Source organism: Pseudonaja textilis, chromosome 1, assembly GCF_049901715.1.
Source record: "Pseudonaja textilis isolate UNSWEBS1 chromosome 1, rPseTex1.2, whole genome shotgun sequence".
Taxonomy (NCBI): Eukaryota; Metazoa; Chordata; class Lepidosauria; order Squamata; family Elapidae; genus Pseudonaja; species Pseudonaja textilis.
Window position 1 is genome coordinate 296,735,066 of NC_141990.1, and position 19,426 is coordinate 296,754,491.

General features: G+C 34.9%; 1 protein-coding gene across 1 annotated transcript in view; it reads right to left on the bottom strand.

Moving 5' to 3' along the window:
* Nucleotides 1–362: 362 nt before the first annotated feature.
* Nucleotides 363–19,426, bottom strand: part of SETD3 (SET domain containing 3, actin N3(tau)-histidine methyltransferase) — a 72,458-nt gene continuing 53,394 nt past the window's right edge. Inside the window, exons 7-13 of the mRNA XM_026716976.2 lie at nucleotides 17,676–17,734; nucleotides 16,909–17,023; nucleotides 10,041–10,115; nucleotides 6,411–6,577; nucleotides 5,679–5,764; nucleotides 3,517–3,677; nucleotides 363–2,432 (exon numbers count right to left, since the gene is read on the bottom strand). Coding sequence (XP_026572761.1) covers nucleotides 1,998–2,432; nucleotides 3,517–3,677; nucleotides 5,679–5,764; nucleotides 6,411–6,577; nucleotides 10,041–10,115; nucleotides 16,909–17,023; nucleotides 17,676–17,734 — 1,098 coding nt within the window. The 3' untranslated portion in view covers nucleotides 363–1,997. The remainder of the gene's footprint in view (nucleotides 2,433–3,516; nucleotides 3,678–5,678; nucleotides 5,765–6,410; nucleotides 6,578–10,040; nucleotides 10,116–16,908; nucleotides 17,024–17,675; nucleotides 17,735–19,426) is intronic.

A 19,426-nucleotide genomic window follows, 5' to 3' on the forward strand; every position in this document is an offset into this window, starting at 1 on the left:
GGAAGCTAAACCATAAACCATATATATATGGTTTATTTTTGTGTGTGCGCACGTGTGCACGTGTGTGTATATATTATAATTAGATAAAGAATAATAAGCCTAAAATAAAGAATATATATTCTTTAAAAACTTCTTGTGCAGTCTTGAAACAAACTTTTCTCTGGGAAATGGGAGTAATATAGGAAAAATGAAATTTCTGCTCTGTAATCTTTGTTTTATTATACTATTCCTATAGTTTCACATTTGATATTTGTGTACCACCTAAGACCAAATCAGCTACTGTGAAATAAAACATGGGTAATGCGCAATATGTAATAATTTCACACAACCGCCTCTGTAAGATGATTCATACAAAGTAAAAATTTGCATATATTTGTTTATTTTGGCTTCTGCTAATCTTAGGAAAATACATGGAGTTATATTCATTATAACTGAATTTCCAAACTCATACACTAAAGATTCAATTCTTTTTTTTCTTTCAGAGACTAAGCAAAGATTTTATGAGCTTACTTGATAAAACTGCTCCTATATCCTTTGAAGGCCATTTTCAAAGCAGTGAAGGACAAAATATTAGTTCTGCTTAAAATTGCACAAGTTAGAAATATAACTCAAAGAAAATACATTAAAATTGTGATGTTTCAATTTCAGGTTTCTTTGCTTTGGGGTTCCAGAGCTTGGTCTCTTACGTCTGGGACCTTAACATTCCATTTTTTAAACATAAAGTGACAAAGGTGCACTCAAAAATATACCAAAATTAGAAGCATTTTGACATATTAAAAAAAAACTGTTCCACTCATTTCTGCAGTTAAACACTGCTGATTATTGTGGATGTCAAAACTCTAGACTGTGCTCCAAAAGAACAGACTTTAAAGATCCACAAAGCCAAAAATATTTCTGCATATTAGGAATTCAAAAAATGTATTTTGGGGGGAATGGAACATTCTAAGATACACAAATATTTCAATTTTTCTTCTGGACCAGGCTAATTTGTGTATTCTGGGTGTGATCTAGCAGTCTTTTGAAAATAAATCTCCTTTAACTCCCCTAAAACTGCAAGCAGCAATTTAAAATTAGTGTACAAGATAGCATGTTAAGCCATGCAGCATTAATGAAAAGTAGCAGACACATTAGTAAGTTTTCACTTTTAATAATTTTCTTAGTCAAAAGTGTTGCTCTGAAAATCTCTACTTATCTGAAAATCTGAAAAGGCTGGGGAGCAATCTCACTTGAACAACACAGTTTAAAGGCATGGGCTGAATGATCCACTTTCAGTTTTTTCTTCACCAAATATAACAGTGCCATTTCAAAATAAAAGTTACACCTTAAAAATAAAATGGAGGATGTATCATAGTTGCAAACTTTGATTTTTGGGGGGCAGTGGGAGGAGAAAGGAGGGGCAAAGAGAGAATGAAACCTCTCATACAGTAAAACAAACCACAAAATAAATCAACATTCTTAAAAACCACTATAATTAGAATAAAATATGTATTCTTACTATATTTCAAACCCAATAAAAATAAGATTGCCACGTTACTGTTTAGGGAGCAGCAGATCTGACTCTTTCCTAGTTTTCAATCTTGATATCCATTCCCTATTCTCTTCTGTTTTCAGTTTTTAGCAAAAGCAAATCCTATCACTTCCTTGGGCAACAAACTTTGAATTTTAAAAGTCAGAGTAAACAGAACAGAAAAGCAGCAGATGAGGTCGACCTCTTCCCTAGGAAGTATATGGATTTTCTCAACCAAGGACTGCACAATGTTCCAGTGGTATTTTTCTCTTGCCCTATTCCTGGATTCCAAAAGCAAGATGGCAATCTTAATATAAAAAGGATGCTAAATCTTTTAAATAACTTAAAACTTTTTTTTCTTGTTAAAAAGCACCCCTCATTCCTCTGCAGAAATAAATGTTAAGAAGACACCAATGTAAATTACTGTTCAGAGGAGAATAAGAACACCTGCTAGTTTCCCATGTCACAATAAAATGAGAATGATTTAGAGCTATTCCTTAACCTCATCAGTACTGTCTGACGAAGATTCTTTGGTATCCTCAGTCTCTCTGCTGCTTTCTTCTTGATTTAGCTTGTCATTTTCCAATTTGGTCCTATTAAGCAAAGAACTGTCCCCATTCACAAATCCATTTGCTTCTGCACCAATGCTTTCCTCAATCTTTAGATCCTGTGGCTCCTCTGTCTCCAAATTTCTCAGGACAATTGGGAGGCTTGAGTCTGCCACAGTGTTCTCCAGCAAGGCAACATTACTTTCTTCATATCTGGGAAGGGGTGCTTCTTCTGCCATTTGTTTGCCATAGTACTCTCGATTAGCAGAAGCACTTTTTATTGCTTTTTCCAGAATTTCTTTTTCTCCTAAACGCAATTTAATAGCCATAGTTGCATTACGGGTAAGGTCTTGTGTTTCCAAAATGAATTTGTCATCCTAAGGAAACAAGTGGAATAACAAACATGAAGCTGTTAGCTCAACCTTAAGCACAAAACCAGACATTAGGTTTACAAAGCAATGACATCAAATGGAGAGGGTTCTTCTTTATGACTCGAAGAAAAAAGTAGATCCCTGCTTCAAGAACCTTACCATCCCAAAAGTGGGCATTTGGAAAACCCAACTAAATGTGGTGATTGTCTTGATTGTTTAGATTGTATTGCAATTAGGAATGAACAAGGGGAAGCCAAGATATAAGACAAAATATAAAGATACATTCTTGCAAGTGTTCTGAACAAGTAAGAATCAGTACTGTTTAATGAAAGAAGATAACATTCAGAATCTTGGACTTAGCAGAGGTCTAAAAAAATGAATGTTTGAAATGCAAAAGATGTGTTTCTACATATCTAGAGGAAAGCTTCAGGGTAATAGCAATACCACTTAGACTTATATACCGCTTCACAGTGCTTTACAGCCCTCTATAAGCAGTTTACAGAGTCAGCGTATTGCCCCCAACAATCTGGGTCCTCATTTTACCAACTTTGGAAGGATGGAAGGCTGAGTCAAGCTTGACACCTTCAGAATTGAGCAGTGAGTTAGCATGTGATACTGTATTCTAACCATGGCACTACCACGGCTCTGAGCGGGTCTGAAAAGTGGCCATTGAGCATATATTTTCAGTACTTTCCCTGTCCCTGACATCCAGCAATGTGAAGGAACCAGTAAGAGTCCGCAAATTTCAAGTGTAGCTTATAAAGGGGCTGGGTCATATTGTCACGAAGAGTCCTATGCAGATACCCAGCTTCTGTCCCCTTAATAATGATTCAAACCAACTCAGAATCTTTTTTTTAAATTTAAAATGCAAGAAACCATTGCATTTTGCAACATCTCTCTTACATTAAAATATACATTTAAAAATAACTTAGGTACATAAGAAGAAAAGCAGTAGTAGTTTCTGGAAAAGTAAAGTACCACAAGAATGCAAAGCTTTTAAAAGACCCATCACTGCATTCACAATTAAATCTGATAAATGGTAAGGTTCATAAATATACAGTATGAAATTTCAAGCTGTTTTAAATCTTACTTGAATAGTAGTCTTGTAGGTTTTCAAGAGAAGAGATGCCCTGGCTTCCAGGAAAGTCCAAAGTTTCACCTCATTGTCCCAGCTCACTGGAAATTCTGAATTACCAAGGGTGAAGATTCTGTCAATAGTATGTTCCCCTATCAAGTGTTCTTTCAGCTCATCTACAAAGGATAAAATACTGTCAGCAAATGCTCACTTCTTCTGGCCATCAACCAGGTTAATAATTGATCATTAGTAAAGAATCTGTATTCAAAATGGATGCTCTAAAACAGAGGTCCCCAAACTTGGCAACTTTAAGACTTGTGGACTTTAACTCCCAGAATTCTCCAGCCAGCTATGCTGGAGTCTTAAATATTAAAGATGCCAAGTTTGGGGACCCCTGCTCTAAAATAAAACAATTTACATTTTGCCTTCATTACAAGACTGAATAACAGGTATCAGCTCAAGGGCTGCACCATGTTTTTGTGGATGATGCTTTCCTCTCTTGTTCTATTATTTTTACATTTTATTATTCCTCATTTTTATTTTATTCTACTGTTTAAAAGATTCATTAATTTGTTACTTTAACATTTATAAAGAGTTGGGGGTGGCGGGGATTAATTGGTAAGAGAATTCCTTGCAAGTAAAGTGCAGGTTTTTCCTTTATCAGTAGAGGGAGCAATGATAGATACCGAGACTCTTTTTTTCAGAATTACATGGAAAGTGTTTTTCTCTTTTTTTAACTAAGAAAACAAGCAAATGAAAAAAATAATTTCATTTTGTGCCTTAATTCCTACTCTAAAAAATGAGAAAAAAAATGCTGCAATAGGATGGAGAATTTTTTAAAAAGATTAAATGCCTCTAAAGGTCTTGAGCCATTTCAGCCCCAGAGTCTAAAAATTGCAGAAAAAAATGTTCCACTGAGTTTATGTGACAAACCTCAGCTAAGTCTGTGAAGCCTATTTGAAAGAGATGTGAATTATTTCTTCTTTTCTTACCTGCTTTCCCTGCATCCTAAAATCACACTGTTGCAATTTAGCAAAATGACTAACCAGGGGAGGGGGCCATGTTTACTTTATTTACAATCAAAGACCAAAATAACAAGTACGGTCAGATAAAATCAGATCAAAAAAAAAAAAGGAAAAAAAGAAGAAATTAACAGAACTGTAAACCACCTAGAAGAGAAAAATCAGCCAAAGGTAAAGCCAATGTCTATGGTATTTATATTTCTTAAACAAAATTAAGTGATTGCTCTAGATATTTCTGTAGATCTAACAGATATAGAATATTTGCCTCATCAGAACATCCCAGGCAGGAAGTTATTGATTCAGAGCACTATATTTGATAAAAGGGACAGAGCAGATAACAACAAAAAAGTATAAGATTGTCTTGACTGTCCCATTGAGACAACAGCACAGAGGGCAATATACAATACACTGGAATCTTTTTTGCAAGACTTATTAAGGACAAAATGTTGAGTCCAGCTAATGAAAACTTATATACTTCTATATGGAAAAGAAAATATATTATAGATGCAATTAGGTAAAGAAAAAGATCTATCATAAAAGCTGTCATTGCAGTAGTAAATAAGGGATTTTGCTTCTGACTCTACAAATCCGGGCTAAAAAATAGTTTAATATCTAGGATAGCTCTCTTAAAGCCTGACATGGTCAAAAATTAAGATGATAACCCACAATAATTCCAGTACGAGGGAGACGTAAACAGTGAGATGGAAAAATGGAAAAATAAAATAAGCAATAAAAAAATAAACAACAAAGAATATTATAACAAAAAGATGGACAAGTGGAAAGCAGACAGCAAGGGGGAGGGGTGGAGTCTGCCGGCAATCTAGCAGCCACCTTCATAATCAAGTCTCAGTAGCGGAAAAAGAAGGCTAAAAGCTATTCAAGCTATCTTCTAGATTTTAGAGTAGAACTGTTAATTATAATCCAACCAATTATTAAATAAAGCTTAATATCAAACAACTAGGAAGCCTAGGCATATGGCAGCTTTCTGTAAGCAGGTAATTATTTTATTTTGCTTTAATGAACTATTAAGCTACAGTGGCCTAATAATATTTGTTTTAAAATAGATGCTTGAAGGATAAGCCTCTCTTAATCCTATTTTTATTATCACTTAATAAAATGAATCAGATACATGTGCTTATAATGTTCTTTTTTTACCTTCAGTCATACAAAATACTCTAAGAAAAGCCAGTAGTTGAGCAGAGATTGGAGGGTCTGTTGAATGCAAAGCAAAAACACTGGAACTAATAAAATAAAGAATGAGTCAGTATATGATTATTATTTAATATAAAAAAATCTTAATTTATATAATAGTATTACTCTTGTAATGAGGATTATAAGGAATCAACTCAATTTCAGATCATTAAACAAGCTATTCCAAATTCTTCCACATAAATGTTACACAATTTCTCTTCCAGAACAAGTTATTTTATGTAACTTCGTAGTTAACATTTATGCATGCCTGCAAAATGTTTCAAGTCGAATTTCCAATCTACACTGAATTGTAACATACTATCACTAACCACCAAACATATAGAATAAATCCTATTCAATTTATTTCAGGATCCAATGCCCCCTAAAAAACAAATATTGGCAGCACTACTGTTAAAAATAATACCATGATTGCATCATATTTCTACTGAAGAGAAGTAAATAGTAAAATGAGCAAACTGGGCCATATCCCATACCCTGAGATAACTTATTTGTGCGTTGATGTATAAATAAAATGTATAATAGATAAACATGGCATACTATGCAATGTAAGATAAATTATATGATGGCTATTTTAGCATCTATCAACAATAATTAAAGTTCATTAATCAATGTTTTACTGAGTTTTCAAGTTTACAATACTTTAAGATAAAAGCAGTCTCTCTTAATTTTACTTACGTTGGGATTCCAGCACGAGCTAAGACTTCTGCCTTCATAGCATACAGCCTGTCACTTTTACTTACTCCAAGCTTTATTTTCACTCTGTCATGTAAATTATTATCAAAGAAAAATCCACTGTGGATCACAAATTCAGCATTTGACCGAGTGCCATAAAAAATGTAAATCTAAGAAGATGAAAAGAGAAGGAACAGAAAAACAGCTTACCATCAAATCTTGGAATGACAATTGGCACTTTAGACAAATAACCTCCCTGCCCCAAAATACAGTACAAAAGAGCACAAAAGAGTAAAAATACTGTATTTCAACAAAGTACAACACAAATTTTCCACAAATTGATTGCACTCTCAAGCATTTCACATTGCTCAAAGCCTCAATATATTTCTGCACTGGATTAATACATATAGATCATTAATGCTCAATTGATTCTCTTTTGAACTGCAAACAATGCTGGAATTTTGTCACATGTAAGAATATTCTTTTTCTGACTGCTGAATATGAGCTTGATAAAAAATGTGTTATAAGATAATCAAATAATGGTTTAATGAGAAACAATGGCGTACTGCTTTGAACAAATAAAAATATTGTATATTGTGCCTCACTTGAAATCCTGGTATACATAGGCTGGAAGGCTATTCTGTAAGACTAATTATTGGGGAAAATCTACTGTGCAAAATAATTAAACTTTACACAAAGAAATAAAATGTTTTTCAAATTTTAGATATGCAGTATATTTACTTCCATTAATACACATTGTAGCTATCAAGGTGGCCCTTTATAATAAATTCTAAAGAACTTTTTCACTTCTCAAGTAATATAACAAAGAAGCATGTATGGGCTTGTATGAATGGCCAGAAAAAGCATGAATATTCAGAAATAAAGACAGCAGATATACTGGAGAAAGGGGGAAATTTTGAGTGCAAATTACAAAAATTATTTGAAGGGGTGGGGGATGGGGGAAAATGCAACCATTATGGTGAATAGGATTTCTTGAACTATAAATGCAAAACCATGCCCAACAAGGAAGAGAAAAATATTGTTTTTATTCAAGTACTTTTTTTCCCCAAGAACAAAGAGGAAAAGATGTCAAATAGCCACTTCAACATAGTAGTGTAAAAGATATAAGCAGTTAATGAAACTGAAGAGGGGATAAATCTGAGAAAATATAGGTACAAAGTATCCCTTGAAAAGTGTACTCACCACCTGGAGTGAGATATTTTCTCCTTCTGGGATCTAGAGTTTTGGGGTTGCCCGGAAAGGAGCAGCCCCACGCTCTCCTTAATTAAAGAGTTTATCCCATAAAATGAAAACAAGTGTTTATAGGGGATGGCAAGAAGTGAGTTAAGCCAGGAAGACAGCAGAGGCTAGGGAAAGAGAAACTTTCAATATGAAGGCAAGCACTGTCTTCAGATAGCAATATAAAACTTCCATTCTTGGAATTGAAAAACAGCTGAAAGAAAAGAGTCTGCAAACCCCAAGCAAGCATATAGGAGCCCAGATGCCGAGCTCCTAGAAGTCATGGTGATACTCTGATACTCTGTTCCAAACGCAGAGGAAATGTCTGATGTTAGAGTTAGGAAACAAGTCAAGTTCCCATTTTTCTGAGATATGCTGCGATAGTTTCTGGATAGAATATCTACTTGCCCTGCACTAGATTTTGCAAATACAGGTAGCTTGCTAACATGTTCCTTGACCTTTTTATGCATTGTTGTAAGGGACAAAGTATTTTCAGTCACATGGTTAGACACGTGGCTTCATTATGACGCCCTCTGGACTGATTTCTCTTTTGGTGACTTATGTAATCTTCATTGAGATGCCTGCCCATGTTAGCACATCATCACTTGAGCTGGTGTTTCAGGATGCTTACAGCTAGTTAAAGTAATTCTTAATCTTATGCATATATTGTCCATCAATGGAACCCTAATCAGATAATATGAATATACATATGTATTGCTGTCATCTGTAAACGTCCCAGCACTATAGCCGCAAGTTTGGTGAAAACCCAGGGACCAATGTAATTGAAGGGAATTCCTTTGAACTAATAGTGGCTATAGTAGTAGTTAAATATGAGAAATATTTTTACATACTAACCTGATAATGAAAGTAAGCTTCCAATATGTCCATTGGTGCCAAGTGGTCATCTGGTATAAGGCCTGTGCTATTGATTTCACGGTTTCCATCTTATTTATTTGATAGAGCTGTTCTCCAATCCACTTTTTTGGCTACTGAAGATCATCCATGAAAAAAATCTATCATTAACTCAGATGATCTTGCCAGCACATTCAGGCATGTAGGTTCTGAATGTATCTCTCAGAATAAAGACTAACCTCAAGCATAGAAACTGTTGCCACTTCTTTTGTAAAATAATTGCTTCAGCATTTTTATTTTATTTGCTGTTCCTCACCTGAGTCTTTGATAAAGTCCCTCTTAAGAAGTAGGTACAACTGTCCTGGATATACTGTTGTAACAGAATAGCTGCAGATTACTGCTTAAATTTGTTCCTTTCATTCCTTTCTGACTAGTTTAGAGAGTAATTGTAAGAATACCACTTCCTGCCAACAGGGTGCTTCTTCTGGAAATTCTGTGTGTCTTAGGGAATGCTCAGGTTATTAGAAGTTTAAGAATTCTTAAAGATTTACAGAGGTGCCAGATATAAGTGATTCAAGAGCCTGTATCATGGCATGTAGTCCAGGGAGTATCCCCTCCTGATAATTTGCCCTCCTCCCTTTGAAATTCTGTTGTCATTAGGACATTTGAAATTACATAATTGATTCTGTCCTATGAGATCCCAGGAGTAAGATGACCTTCTCTAATTTACTTTAGGAACTTAGAGAAGCTGAGATTGCAGCTGTGGATGACTGTCATGTAATTGTCATTTAAATTGCAGACAAGGCTCTTCTTCCACTTCTTCTGTCTATACTTCTTATTGCAGTTGTGTCTTTCTCATTCCTTCCTTCTGCCCTTGTGGACATGCCCTGAGCAGCAAAAGCAGCAGCAGAAGAAAAAAAAGGAAAGCGGGGGCAGGAATAGCAGTAAGGAAAGGTATCTGAAATAGTGAAGGATCTAGTAACCAACCCTTTTAGTGCTCATTTCGTGGGAAATTATTCATCTTTTTATTTGAGAAAACTATACCCCTGGATATGTCTATGTCCTACTACAGCTACCCCTTTCAGAGAGAAAACCTGGTGATTTGTGATGTTCACAATATTGAGTAATGTTTTATCATGTGTTAAGCCTATTATATTCTTATATAACTAAACTTAATCAACAGCTCCTCAGACTACTTTGCCAAGAAATCCATGAATTAATAGTCAGCATGTATTCCTGGATGTTATGAATCTAAGAATTACTACAGCTGAATGATTAAAACAGATAGTGTTGTGTGTTATGTATTTTTATATTCTCCTTTGGAGAATGAATCCTCACAGTTGAATTGCTTACATTATTTTATTTCTCATAGCACTATTTCTGCTTCAAGTCAAGAAAACTTCCCACTCAAAATGTTTTTATTTATTAAATACCAATACATTTGCATTGACTTTTATTCTTCAGAGCAGTTACACATATGTTTCTACATTAAAAATGTAAATATTTAACCATCTGGATGTGCAGATAAGTACACAAAGTTACCTGTTCACCAGGTTTAAAATCTTGAAGTGCCACACATTCACAACGATCATCTTTTAAATTGTAGCCTGTAGTAATCTGGATCATGGATTAAAAAAGATAGAAAATTCTTAGCAGTTTAGGATTTACTGTATTTTTTAATTTAATTTTTATTGTAGTAAACAAAACATCAGAAAAACTGGAGAACTCAGTATAAAAGGTAGCAAAGCACAAATCTGAAGTATATTATTTTTTATAAATCTGCTTTTTCTTCAAAAACATATAAAATAACATACAAGCTTTCAAACCTTTGCCCAAAATTAGTATATAATTCTATCCATATTACTTTTATAACAAGGAACATAACATTTCTAAAGAAAAAAATTAAAAAGTACAAATAATTAACTGTACTTAAAGAAAAGCATTTCCGAATCTACCGTTGTTTATTGCTAATAAAAAAAAGAAGGAAACATGAAGGCTTATTTTATTAAACTATAGTATATTAAGCATCTTCTCTAACATCTTGACATTTTCTTTCCAATTGAAAGGCCATTAATAAAGGTGTAGTGGCAATTATTTTCATTAAGATGATGCAGAGGAGAATTAGGAAACGTCTATTCTGCTGAAAGGATATGTTTGACTGCATTCAAGTGATACGGTAAATAAGAAATAATGGAAAAATATAGCTGGCCCTTTCTGTCAATAGGTGTAGCTAAAAAAACTGGTTGGCTCTATCTGTACTTTTTTCAGTATTATATGCAAACCAGTAATTTCAGTTTGTTCTCTCAATATGTTGGAGTTGTAATATCAGTCTGGCAAGATGTATAGGTTTAATGGTCGGTAGGCTAAAATGTACAAAGAACAGTTGCAAGAATTGGAACTGTTTGGTTTAATGAATGTTTGGTTTAATGAAAAGAATGATTACGGGTGACATTATAGCAGTGTTCCAATATCTAACGGGCTGCCACAAAGTAGAGGGAGTCAACTTACTCTACAAAGGACCTGAGGGCAGGACAAGAAGCAATGGATGGAAACTAATCAAGAAGAGAACCAACTTAAAACTAAGGAGAATTTCCCTGACAGTTAGAACAATTAATCAGTGGAACAACTTGCCTCCAGAAGTTATGAATGTTCCAACACTGGAGGTTTTTAAGAAGAGATTGGACAACAATTTGTCTGAAATGGTTTAGGGCAGGGCTGTCAAATTGCCATGTGCTGGCCATGCCCCAGCCCGGTTTAGGGAAGGGGGAAAAAGTCCCAATATGTCATGTAACACCACTGTGACGATATGAGTTTGACAGCCCTGGTATAGGGTTTCCTGTCTGAACAGAGGGTCACACTATAAGACCTCCAAGGTCCCTTCCATCTCTATTATTTTGTTACGGTACTAAATAAAGCATGGATTTGTTTCTTGTGACTACTGGCAGAAAGAACAATATGATAAGAACAATCGCCTCCAAGCCAAGCCAAGACTGTTAACAAATAATGTCTGAGTACAGTCAATGAGATTCACTTTTGAGTAGACATATAGAAGATTGGATTGCCAAAAAATAGTGATTTTGATTAGAAAAATTCTTCCAACTCTAAAAAAGCAATTAATTTTAAAAAAACCAGAGTAAAAAAAATAGTTATTGGCAATTATCTTCTTCCAAAGAGCAACTTTTACATGTGGTAGGAAAATTAGGGTCACAAAACTAGAAGAAAATTGATTTCTAGAGCTAATACAGCCAGATATGTTTTGAATTTTTAGTAAACAATATAGTCTTGGGGATTAAATGAAACTTTGATGTTGAAACAGCCAAGTATATCAAGGAGCAAGCAATGGATTATTTTTTATCACTGTATAATTCTAAAGAAACAATAGACCTCCCTTGTTGTGATGGTTATCCTCAAAAGAAATGGCTAAATGGCTAAAAATGAGGGCTTATATTAAGGAAGCTAAAATAAATCCAGTTCTTGTGATATCAGTCTGTACTGTCTGTACAGCAGTTCTAACCTTTTATCCATAACTTCTGTTCCCTAAGCAGCACCCCCACAGCAAGAACTGGAATGGTAGAAAAGTGTCAGATTGCAGATTCAGATACATTGGGATAAACAATTACTTTACTTTGAAGTGAGAACTAAGATTACTGTCAGCTGAATATGGGAGGAATCCTTTACTGTGATCCTTATAAGGCAGGGTCAGTGGTTGGGAGGTGCTGCTGGAATCAATGTTCTTTCAGGTTCATGTTTTGAACTATATCCACAGGCATACTGATTTTTACCTGGACTACAATCATGCTTTTTGAATCAGATATAGTACCTATTGGTTTTGACTAAGGACAGGCTGGAACAATTCTTAATTCTAGACTACTTTAGCCAGCTCTGATCTTTTTCTTCTTCTCTGCTGTAGCTCCACAGGACAGAACACTTCCAATTTCAATAAAACCCTCAGAGCTAATATTTACTATATTGCTTTTTACTGTGTCTTGGATTTTTAATATTAAGAATTATGTTTATATATGAGTAAATTAAAATGTTAGACAAACAGGTTCTGTGGTCTGGAGACCTCTAAAAATTGGTGGAATATTTGCCCTAGGCCTTTAGTGGCTAGCAATATAGGCTTGGACAACAGCCCTTTTGTCAGGGTTTGGATGATCTTTGGGATAGCTTGCAGGGTGGCTTCTTATTTGTCTTGTAGATGAGAGCTAGCAGGTTTGGTGAATGGCACTGGAGAACCAATCAAATGCAACCTGCCTGGATTCATATGGGTTGTAGGTAACTAAGCTACGTTCATTAGGGCAATGGCAACAGCTCAGGCTTTTAATTCTATAAATGAGATTCAAGTTTGAGAGTTTCCCTCCTTTAAGTTCTCATTTTTTGTACTTTCAGGTGTCTTTCTTGTTTATACCATCTTTTTATGGTTTAGACCAAGGGTGTCAAACTCAAGTTGACACGGTGGTGTCACGTGACATATCTGGAGTCCCCCCCCTCGCTAAGCTGGATGTGGGTGTGGCCAACGTGTGACACATCTGGCCCATGCCCCGGGAGTTTGACAGCCCTGGTTTAGAGGGTGTGTGTGTGTGTGTGTATTGGTGCCTTTGAATTAGTGTTGACTCTAAGCAACAATGTGGACAAATCTAGGCAATTTCCATGACATTTTTTCAGGGGGTGGGGAAGGAAAGGGTGGATGGTTTGCTATTACCATTTTTCTGGGGCTTGGAGATAAGGGGACTGGTCCAAAAGTAATCCAAGATGGCTTTATGGCCAAGGTATGTCTAGAATGTTTGGTTTCTGGCTCAGTGACCATTACATCAAATTGGCTTTCACTTCTATCTACATTTGTGTACTTTATATTTCTCCAGGACAAATTGTTCCCCTATTTCCATGCCATTTGACACACAAGATCTGATAAAAAGAAAGGAGACAGATTTGTGAAGGGAAGCAGAATCTATGTAAATATAAAAACTCCAAAATTTCTGTTTTGTGCCACATAATAATTTGAAGAGTCAGACTGAGTTATTACACTGTGATACTATTACTATTAAATTCAGATTGTTTAATAGAAAAATAGAGAAGTCTGTGATATAATAAATTGAAGGACTAATCTAATTTGGATTAGGAAGCTGTAGTGGGGCAGTGGTTAGAAGGCAATTTTGCAGGCTAATACTGCTGATAGCCAGGAGTTTGATTCTAACTGGTTCAGGATTGACTCAGCCTTCCATCCTTCCAAGATTGGTAAAATGAGGATCTTGGGGGGCAATAAGCTGACATTGTAAACTATATAGCAGGTGCTATAATGCATTATGGGGCAGTATATAAGCCTAAGTGCTATTACTATTATTATGCATAGCATGATTTTTGCTTGAATTTCTGGAAATTATTTACCTTCTGGGTTCTTTATACTTTCTAAGTTTTCTCCTGTGTTTATAAGGAACTTCTAGGAAGGACCATTGTAGGTTTAGAGCTAGCTGTCATTGCATTTTTTATGATATTTGGTTATATTTATTTCTTATGATTTCACAGTAGGATATTTCCAGGATCTCTAAATATCCAGCTTGTAATAGACTACTTGTGACAGACAAGTAAACTCAACGTGAGCAAAACAGAGTTCTCTGGGACTTGGCATCAGGATTAAGACTAGATTATTGTTCTTGTTGGGAGTGTACTACTCTCTTTTAGGGAATAGGTAACATCAGTGGCAATGGAGGCTTCTATCAGTTTTAGTTCCTCTACTCAGAGAGATGATTTAGTGACATGTGCTGGCAAGTCAAAATTAAATAATTGTAATTAGTATAATGTGCTTTTTGTGAGGTAGTCATTGAAGATGTTCCACAAACTGCAACTCATCCTGAATGTGGCAACACAGGAGGTAAGTGGTACCTTTTAAATGTCCCACAAAACTAAAATGTTGAAAGAAGTTCTTTAGTTGCCAACTGCTGTCTGAGTCCAATTCAAGGTGTTTGTAATAGTAAATAAAGTTTAAAAGTTAAAATCTATTTAGCACAAGTTTAAATATATTTTGACAATGTTTTAAAGGTTTCTTTTAAATATAGCTTTGTTCTTTTAATTATTTATTTAAATGTATTGGCTGCCCAACTCCAATGGACTCTGTAATCTTCTGAGCTATTAATGGAATAAGAAGTAAAATAATTATTGGATCCAGCCACGTTAAGTTAACTTTCATCCAGTCTCCAACCTTTTCTTTTTGAGGGAAGGTTTTTGAGAAGATCATTGGCATGCAGCTTCAGAGGGCCTGGATGAAGTGAATTATTTGGAGCCTTTCAGTTGAGTTCAAGCTGGGGTATAGCACTGAAACAGCATGGTCATTTGAAGGGCCTGGGATGGGGTGTTACAACTGTCCTGCCTTTCCAGGATCTTTCAGTAACTTTCAATACCATTGACCATGGTGTCCTTCTGAACCAGCTCAGGGGTAGGCAGTGGAGCTCCAAACTATTGTTTTGCAGGGGTTTTCTCTCTCTTTTTTAAGTGGCTAGTTTCAGTTGAAGGGAGTGGGTGAGGAGAGGTTGAGTCCTAGGTCCTTGCAGCACGGAATACTTCAGGGGCTCGGGGCTCTCCCCTCTCTTCCTTAATATCTATAAAAATGCTTTGTAAGATCATCCACCGGAACAGGCTATGCTGATAATACCCACTTATATATCTCTACATTGGGCCAGGCAGATGTAGTGTTGTCTGAGTGCCTGGAGACTGTAAGGGTCTTAATGGGGATGAGCCAACTTCAGCTCAACCCTGGCAAGAATGGGTTTGAATCCCCCCCCCCCTGCTTTAGTCACTTGTTGTTTTTGATGCTGGATGGACTTAACTGATACACAATACAGAGTCCTTCTGGACTCATGCTCCTGCTTGACGAGCAGGTGGTAGGCATAGCTAGGAGGTTCTTTGCACAGATTCATCCTGTGCACCAGGTGCATCCTTTCCTGGACCAGCAAGCTATGCTCATGGTTACTAACATCTTAATTATTACATATGTGCCATGGGGCTACTCTTGAAGACTGATTGGAAGTTACAACTAGTCCAGAATGCAGTGGGACACACAGCACTGAGTGTCCATAGGTTTACCCACGTTATGCCTTTACTGTGTGAGCTGCACTGATTTCCAATTTTCTCATGGGTGTAATTCAAGTTGGTGGTTGATGGTTATTGGTTATTACTTTTGAAGGCCTACATGGCACAGGACCTGGTTATTTGTCTTGTCTATACAGCTACTGCTGATAATATGTGGAATTCTTCTGATAGATAACATGAAACATTCATTTCACCTTACTTGCAGTAGAAGAACTTTATGCATTAAAACAAACAGTATTTTTAACTGCGGAATTCTGCATGAGTTAGAGTATTACAGTTCTTCAACAAAAATAATCATTTTGCATATCCTATGACTTTTTAATATCACATTTTTCATTTATCTTAAGCAAAGGTATTATTTATTCCTACAAGACCTGTAATTACCACTTAAGATAAAAGAAAAGTCAGACCCTTGAGCTTTTATCAAAGAGGCAACATAGGGGAACTATAGTAGATGCATGGATAATCAGTTCTTTATTCCTTGCTGCTATTTGAACTAGAACAAGGGGAAAGCTAACAAGTCTCCATCTGTAACTTGGCCCAAAGTAAGTCAGCTTCCCTCCTGTTACCTTGAGGCAAAGAAAAAAGAAAACAATGGGGGGGGGAGGGTCTCATATCCCATTTAAACAGAATATAAGAAAATTGCATAAAAGAGGATCAAAATGGAAAAGTTATATATAGAGAAGGAAATTTTTAAACTGGCATTAAATATACATTAAGAGACAAAAGACATAGAAATGCATAGAGATAAAATATTACTAGGCTAAGATGGAAAGGGGTGAAAAGTATAGGAAAGGGAAATATAAAAATTGAGGTATATAGAACAACTGTATTAGAATAATAAATGAAAAAAAAAACACATAAAAAAGCAAGAAAAAGTTTCAAAAGAAGTTCAAGTTTTATTTTAACTTTCTAAGGTAGAGATAAACAAAGACAAGACATTCCTTAGCCCTTCATATTTTGAAAGGTTTCAGTCTTAGGCCTTTTAAAACTAGTTTCAACTAAATGATGAACTAATTTCTAACAATCTTAAAACAAAAGCAATGTGAAATTAATTTTAATTATTTTAAGGTTAACACTACTAGTTCCTTCACTATACAATAAATATAAGACAGTTCTCAGTAATAGATGTCTCTTGAATATATTGCATTTAATATTTATTTTTAATAATAAACTTTCATGGGAATTCATTCATATTTCAAATATCTCCAAATCAAGTCAGGCCTTAACATATGTTTGTGCTTAATTTTATTGGTATGAAACAAAATACCTATTTAAAAAAAGATAGAGAAATTACATTTATTCTCTCATATGAAACAGTCCTTACCAGTCCATTGGTGTGATTACACATGTCCCATAAAGGTATCAAAGCTAATGTAACTCTAGAGCCATCCTCAGCAGGAATCTGGTTTTGTCGAGCCATGACTGAGGAAACTGCCCACCTAATAAGCCAAAAAGAAGTTAGTGATGGTAACTTTTTGTTTTAAGACATTTTAAACAATTTAGATATTTTATATATTAATTAATTAATTATAAATAATATTTATAATTAATAAATAGGTTTATTAAAGTCAAACAACTGCAGAATCCTTTCTTTTGAAAATCTAGAAAAAGAGGCAACAGTTAAAAACAAACAACAGCACATAAAACAGATACTTTATGTGTTATAAAATTACTAAGAAGGAATTAGAAAATTAGGAATTATTTTTGGATATGGGAGGCATAGAAAGACTTCTATGAATTAACTTTACTTATAGTGTTATCAATTATGTCACAGTATCTTTCAAAGAAGTCTCACTTATTTTAACTATTTTCAGAACATTAAACTGCAACTGCAACAAAAATGACTTAAGAGAAATTTTAAAAAGGAACATAACAATATATTTTAGAAGAAACCATAAATTAATGCTAATTGGTTAGCTAACAAACTTTGAAGATTAAATACAGATGGCTGCAATAATTATACTCTGTGATTTTTAATGCTAAGTATTATGATGGGACCAGGGATTCATGATGTATTAACTTGATTATTGGGGGTAGGGAAGAAATCTGAAAACTTAACAACTTCGTTTTTATATAAAAAGAGAAACAAACCTGTAATCATCATAAGTGAAAGAATCCTTCAATGGCAGTTTGCTGGCATTAGGATGGGTCTAGAAATAAAAGATTCAGAGGAGAGGTGAACAGGGGAAAAAGCAAAACAAACCCCCAACAAAAATCAGTCAGCAGAATTTCATTATTTAGCTGCCTAACAGATCCTAACAAGAGCCAAATGAAGCAGGAGGCGTCCAGCCGCGCTACGAGGGATCATCATGCTATTATGCTCTCATACATCACTGTCAACTTAATTTGTTGTGCCCAGCAGCCGCCATAAATCTGTTTCTTCATATTTCAAAGACTCAAACTCACAATGGCACACAAGAATTTAAGGTAGACTCCTATCTCCAAGCCACTGATAAAAAGTTTTCTGCTCTTGGGGTTTTAATTCTTATCTCGGTCACACTGTGTGAGATTAAATGTATTTTAAACTATTTTTACTTGTTCTATACCCTATTTTAAAAAAATTCAGAGGATAGATATATTTTAAAGACCAAAAACATGAAAAACACTGAAACTGTTATAACCAAATAGGATGATGAAGGACAGTGCTACAGCTATTATTAAAGAAAACTATTACAATTACATTTTTTCCTTAAGGTATTGGCCATACTATATACCAGATCAATAAGAAAGAAAATAATCTTAATTATGATGAGAAAACAAGGATTTTAACCAACTGACTTAAAAGTTCTTCATATCTTATATGTTTAAATATATAACATTAAAATCATAGAATTTTACCAAATGCTTCACCCTCTTGAGTTATTAAGATCCATTAAAAAGATCATTTTAATATTTCAATTACAATTGAATAAGAGACTTCAGAAATTAAATAGATGTTTCTACCAGTGGAAATGAGATTTGTATGGACCTACCGATATCTTTGCAACATTGTTAAAGCAAGAAGCTCAACACAGCATGTTTTTTATAGTCTTGATGCATTAGCATCACAAGTGCATGGTAATTTATCATCTCTCACAGTAATGTACTTGCTGGCACTGTGTGCAGGACAGTAGGGGATGAGGTAGAAGTGGCTCAAACCGTAAATCAATTAGAAAACAAAAGCTTGTGCTTAGTGCACAATTTTAGGCAAATTATATATTACAAAAGGCTGCCAATTGGGTGTTATGTCCCAGGTGTCCATTCTCTCTAACCCCTTAAAATTAGCTTTGTGGATGGACTAGCTCTGAAAATCTTATCTCTCAACTAATCTTCAAGTCAGTATTCATTTTATATAGAAATTTTCATTGTAATTTTTTTTAGTTGTTGGCTATTTAAGCAATAATTATTGCTAAGATCAGGTGTAATGGTTAAACACACCAAGGCTAGAAACCAGGATGCTATGAGTTCTATTCCTTCTAAACAGCAATATAATCTTGAGCTGACTCTCAGTCCTTGGAAGAAGGAAATGGCAAGCTATTTCCAAAAATAACACCAAGAAAACTTCAGGAACTTGTTCAGACAGTTATCAGAAGTTAAGGCACAATTGAACAAGCTTTGTATAATTTTATAAGAGCTATCTCCAAGTAAATGAGAATGCTCTCATCAATCATATGGGAGAGGGGAATCAAAACCAAACACAGGATGAGGTGCAAAAAAGATACTATAAATACTAGTAAAGCCAGATTTTGAAGATTAATTTTTGATAAAATCTATGTTCAGTTTGCCTCAGTTAATAAGTAGCTAGTTAATTTCAAAGCCTTAAATACTTTATTTAATAAGACATATACGCCACTGTTTAGAAT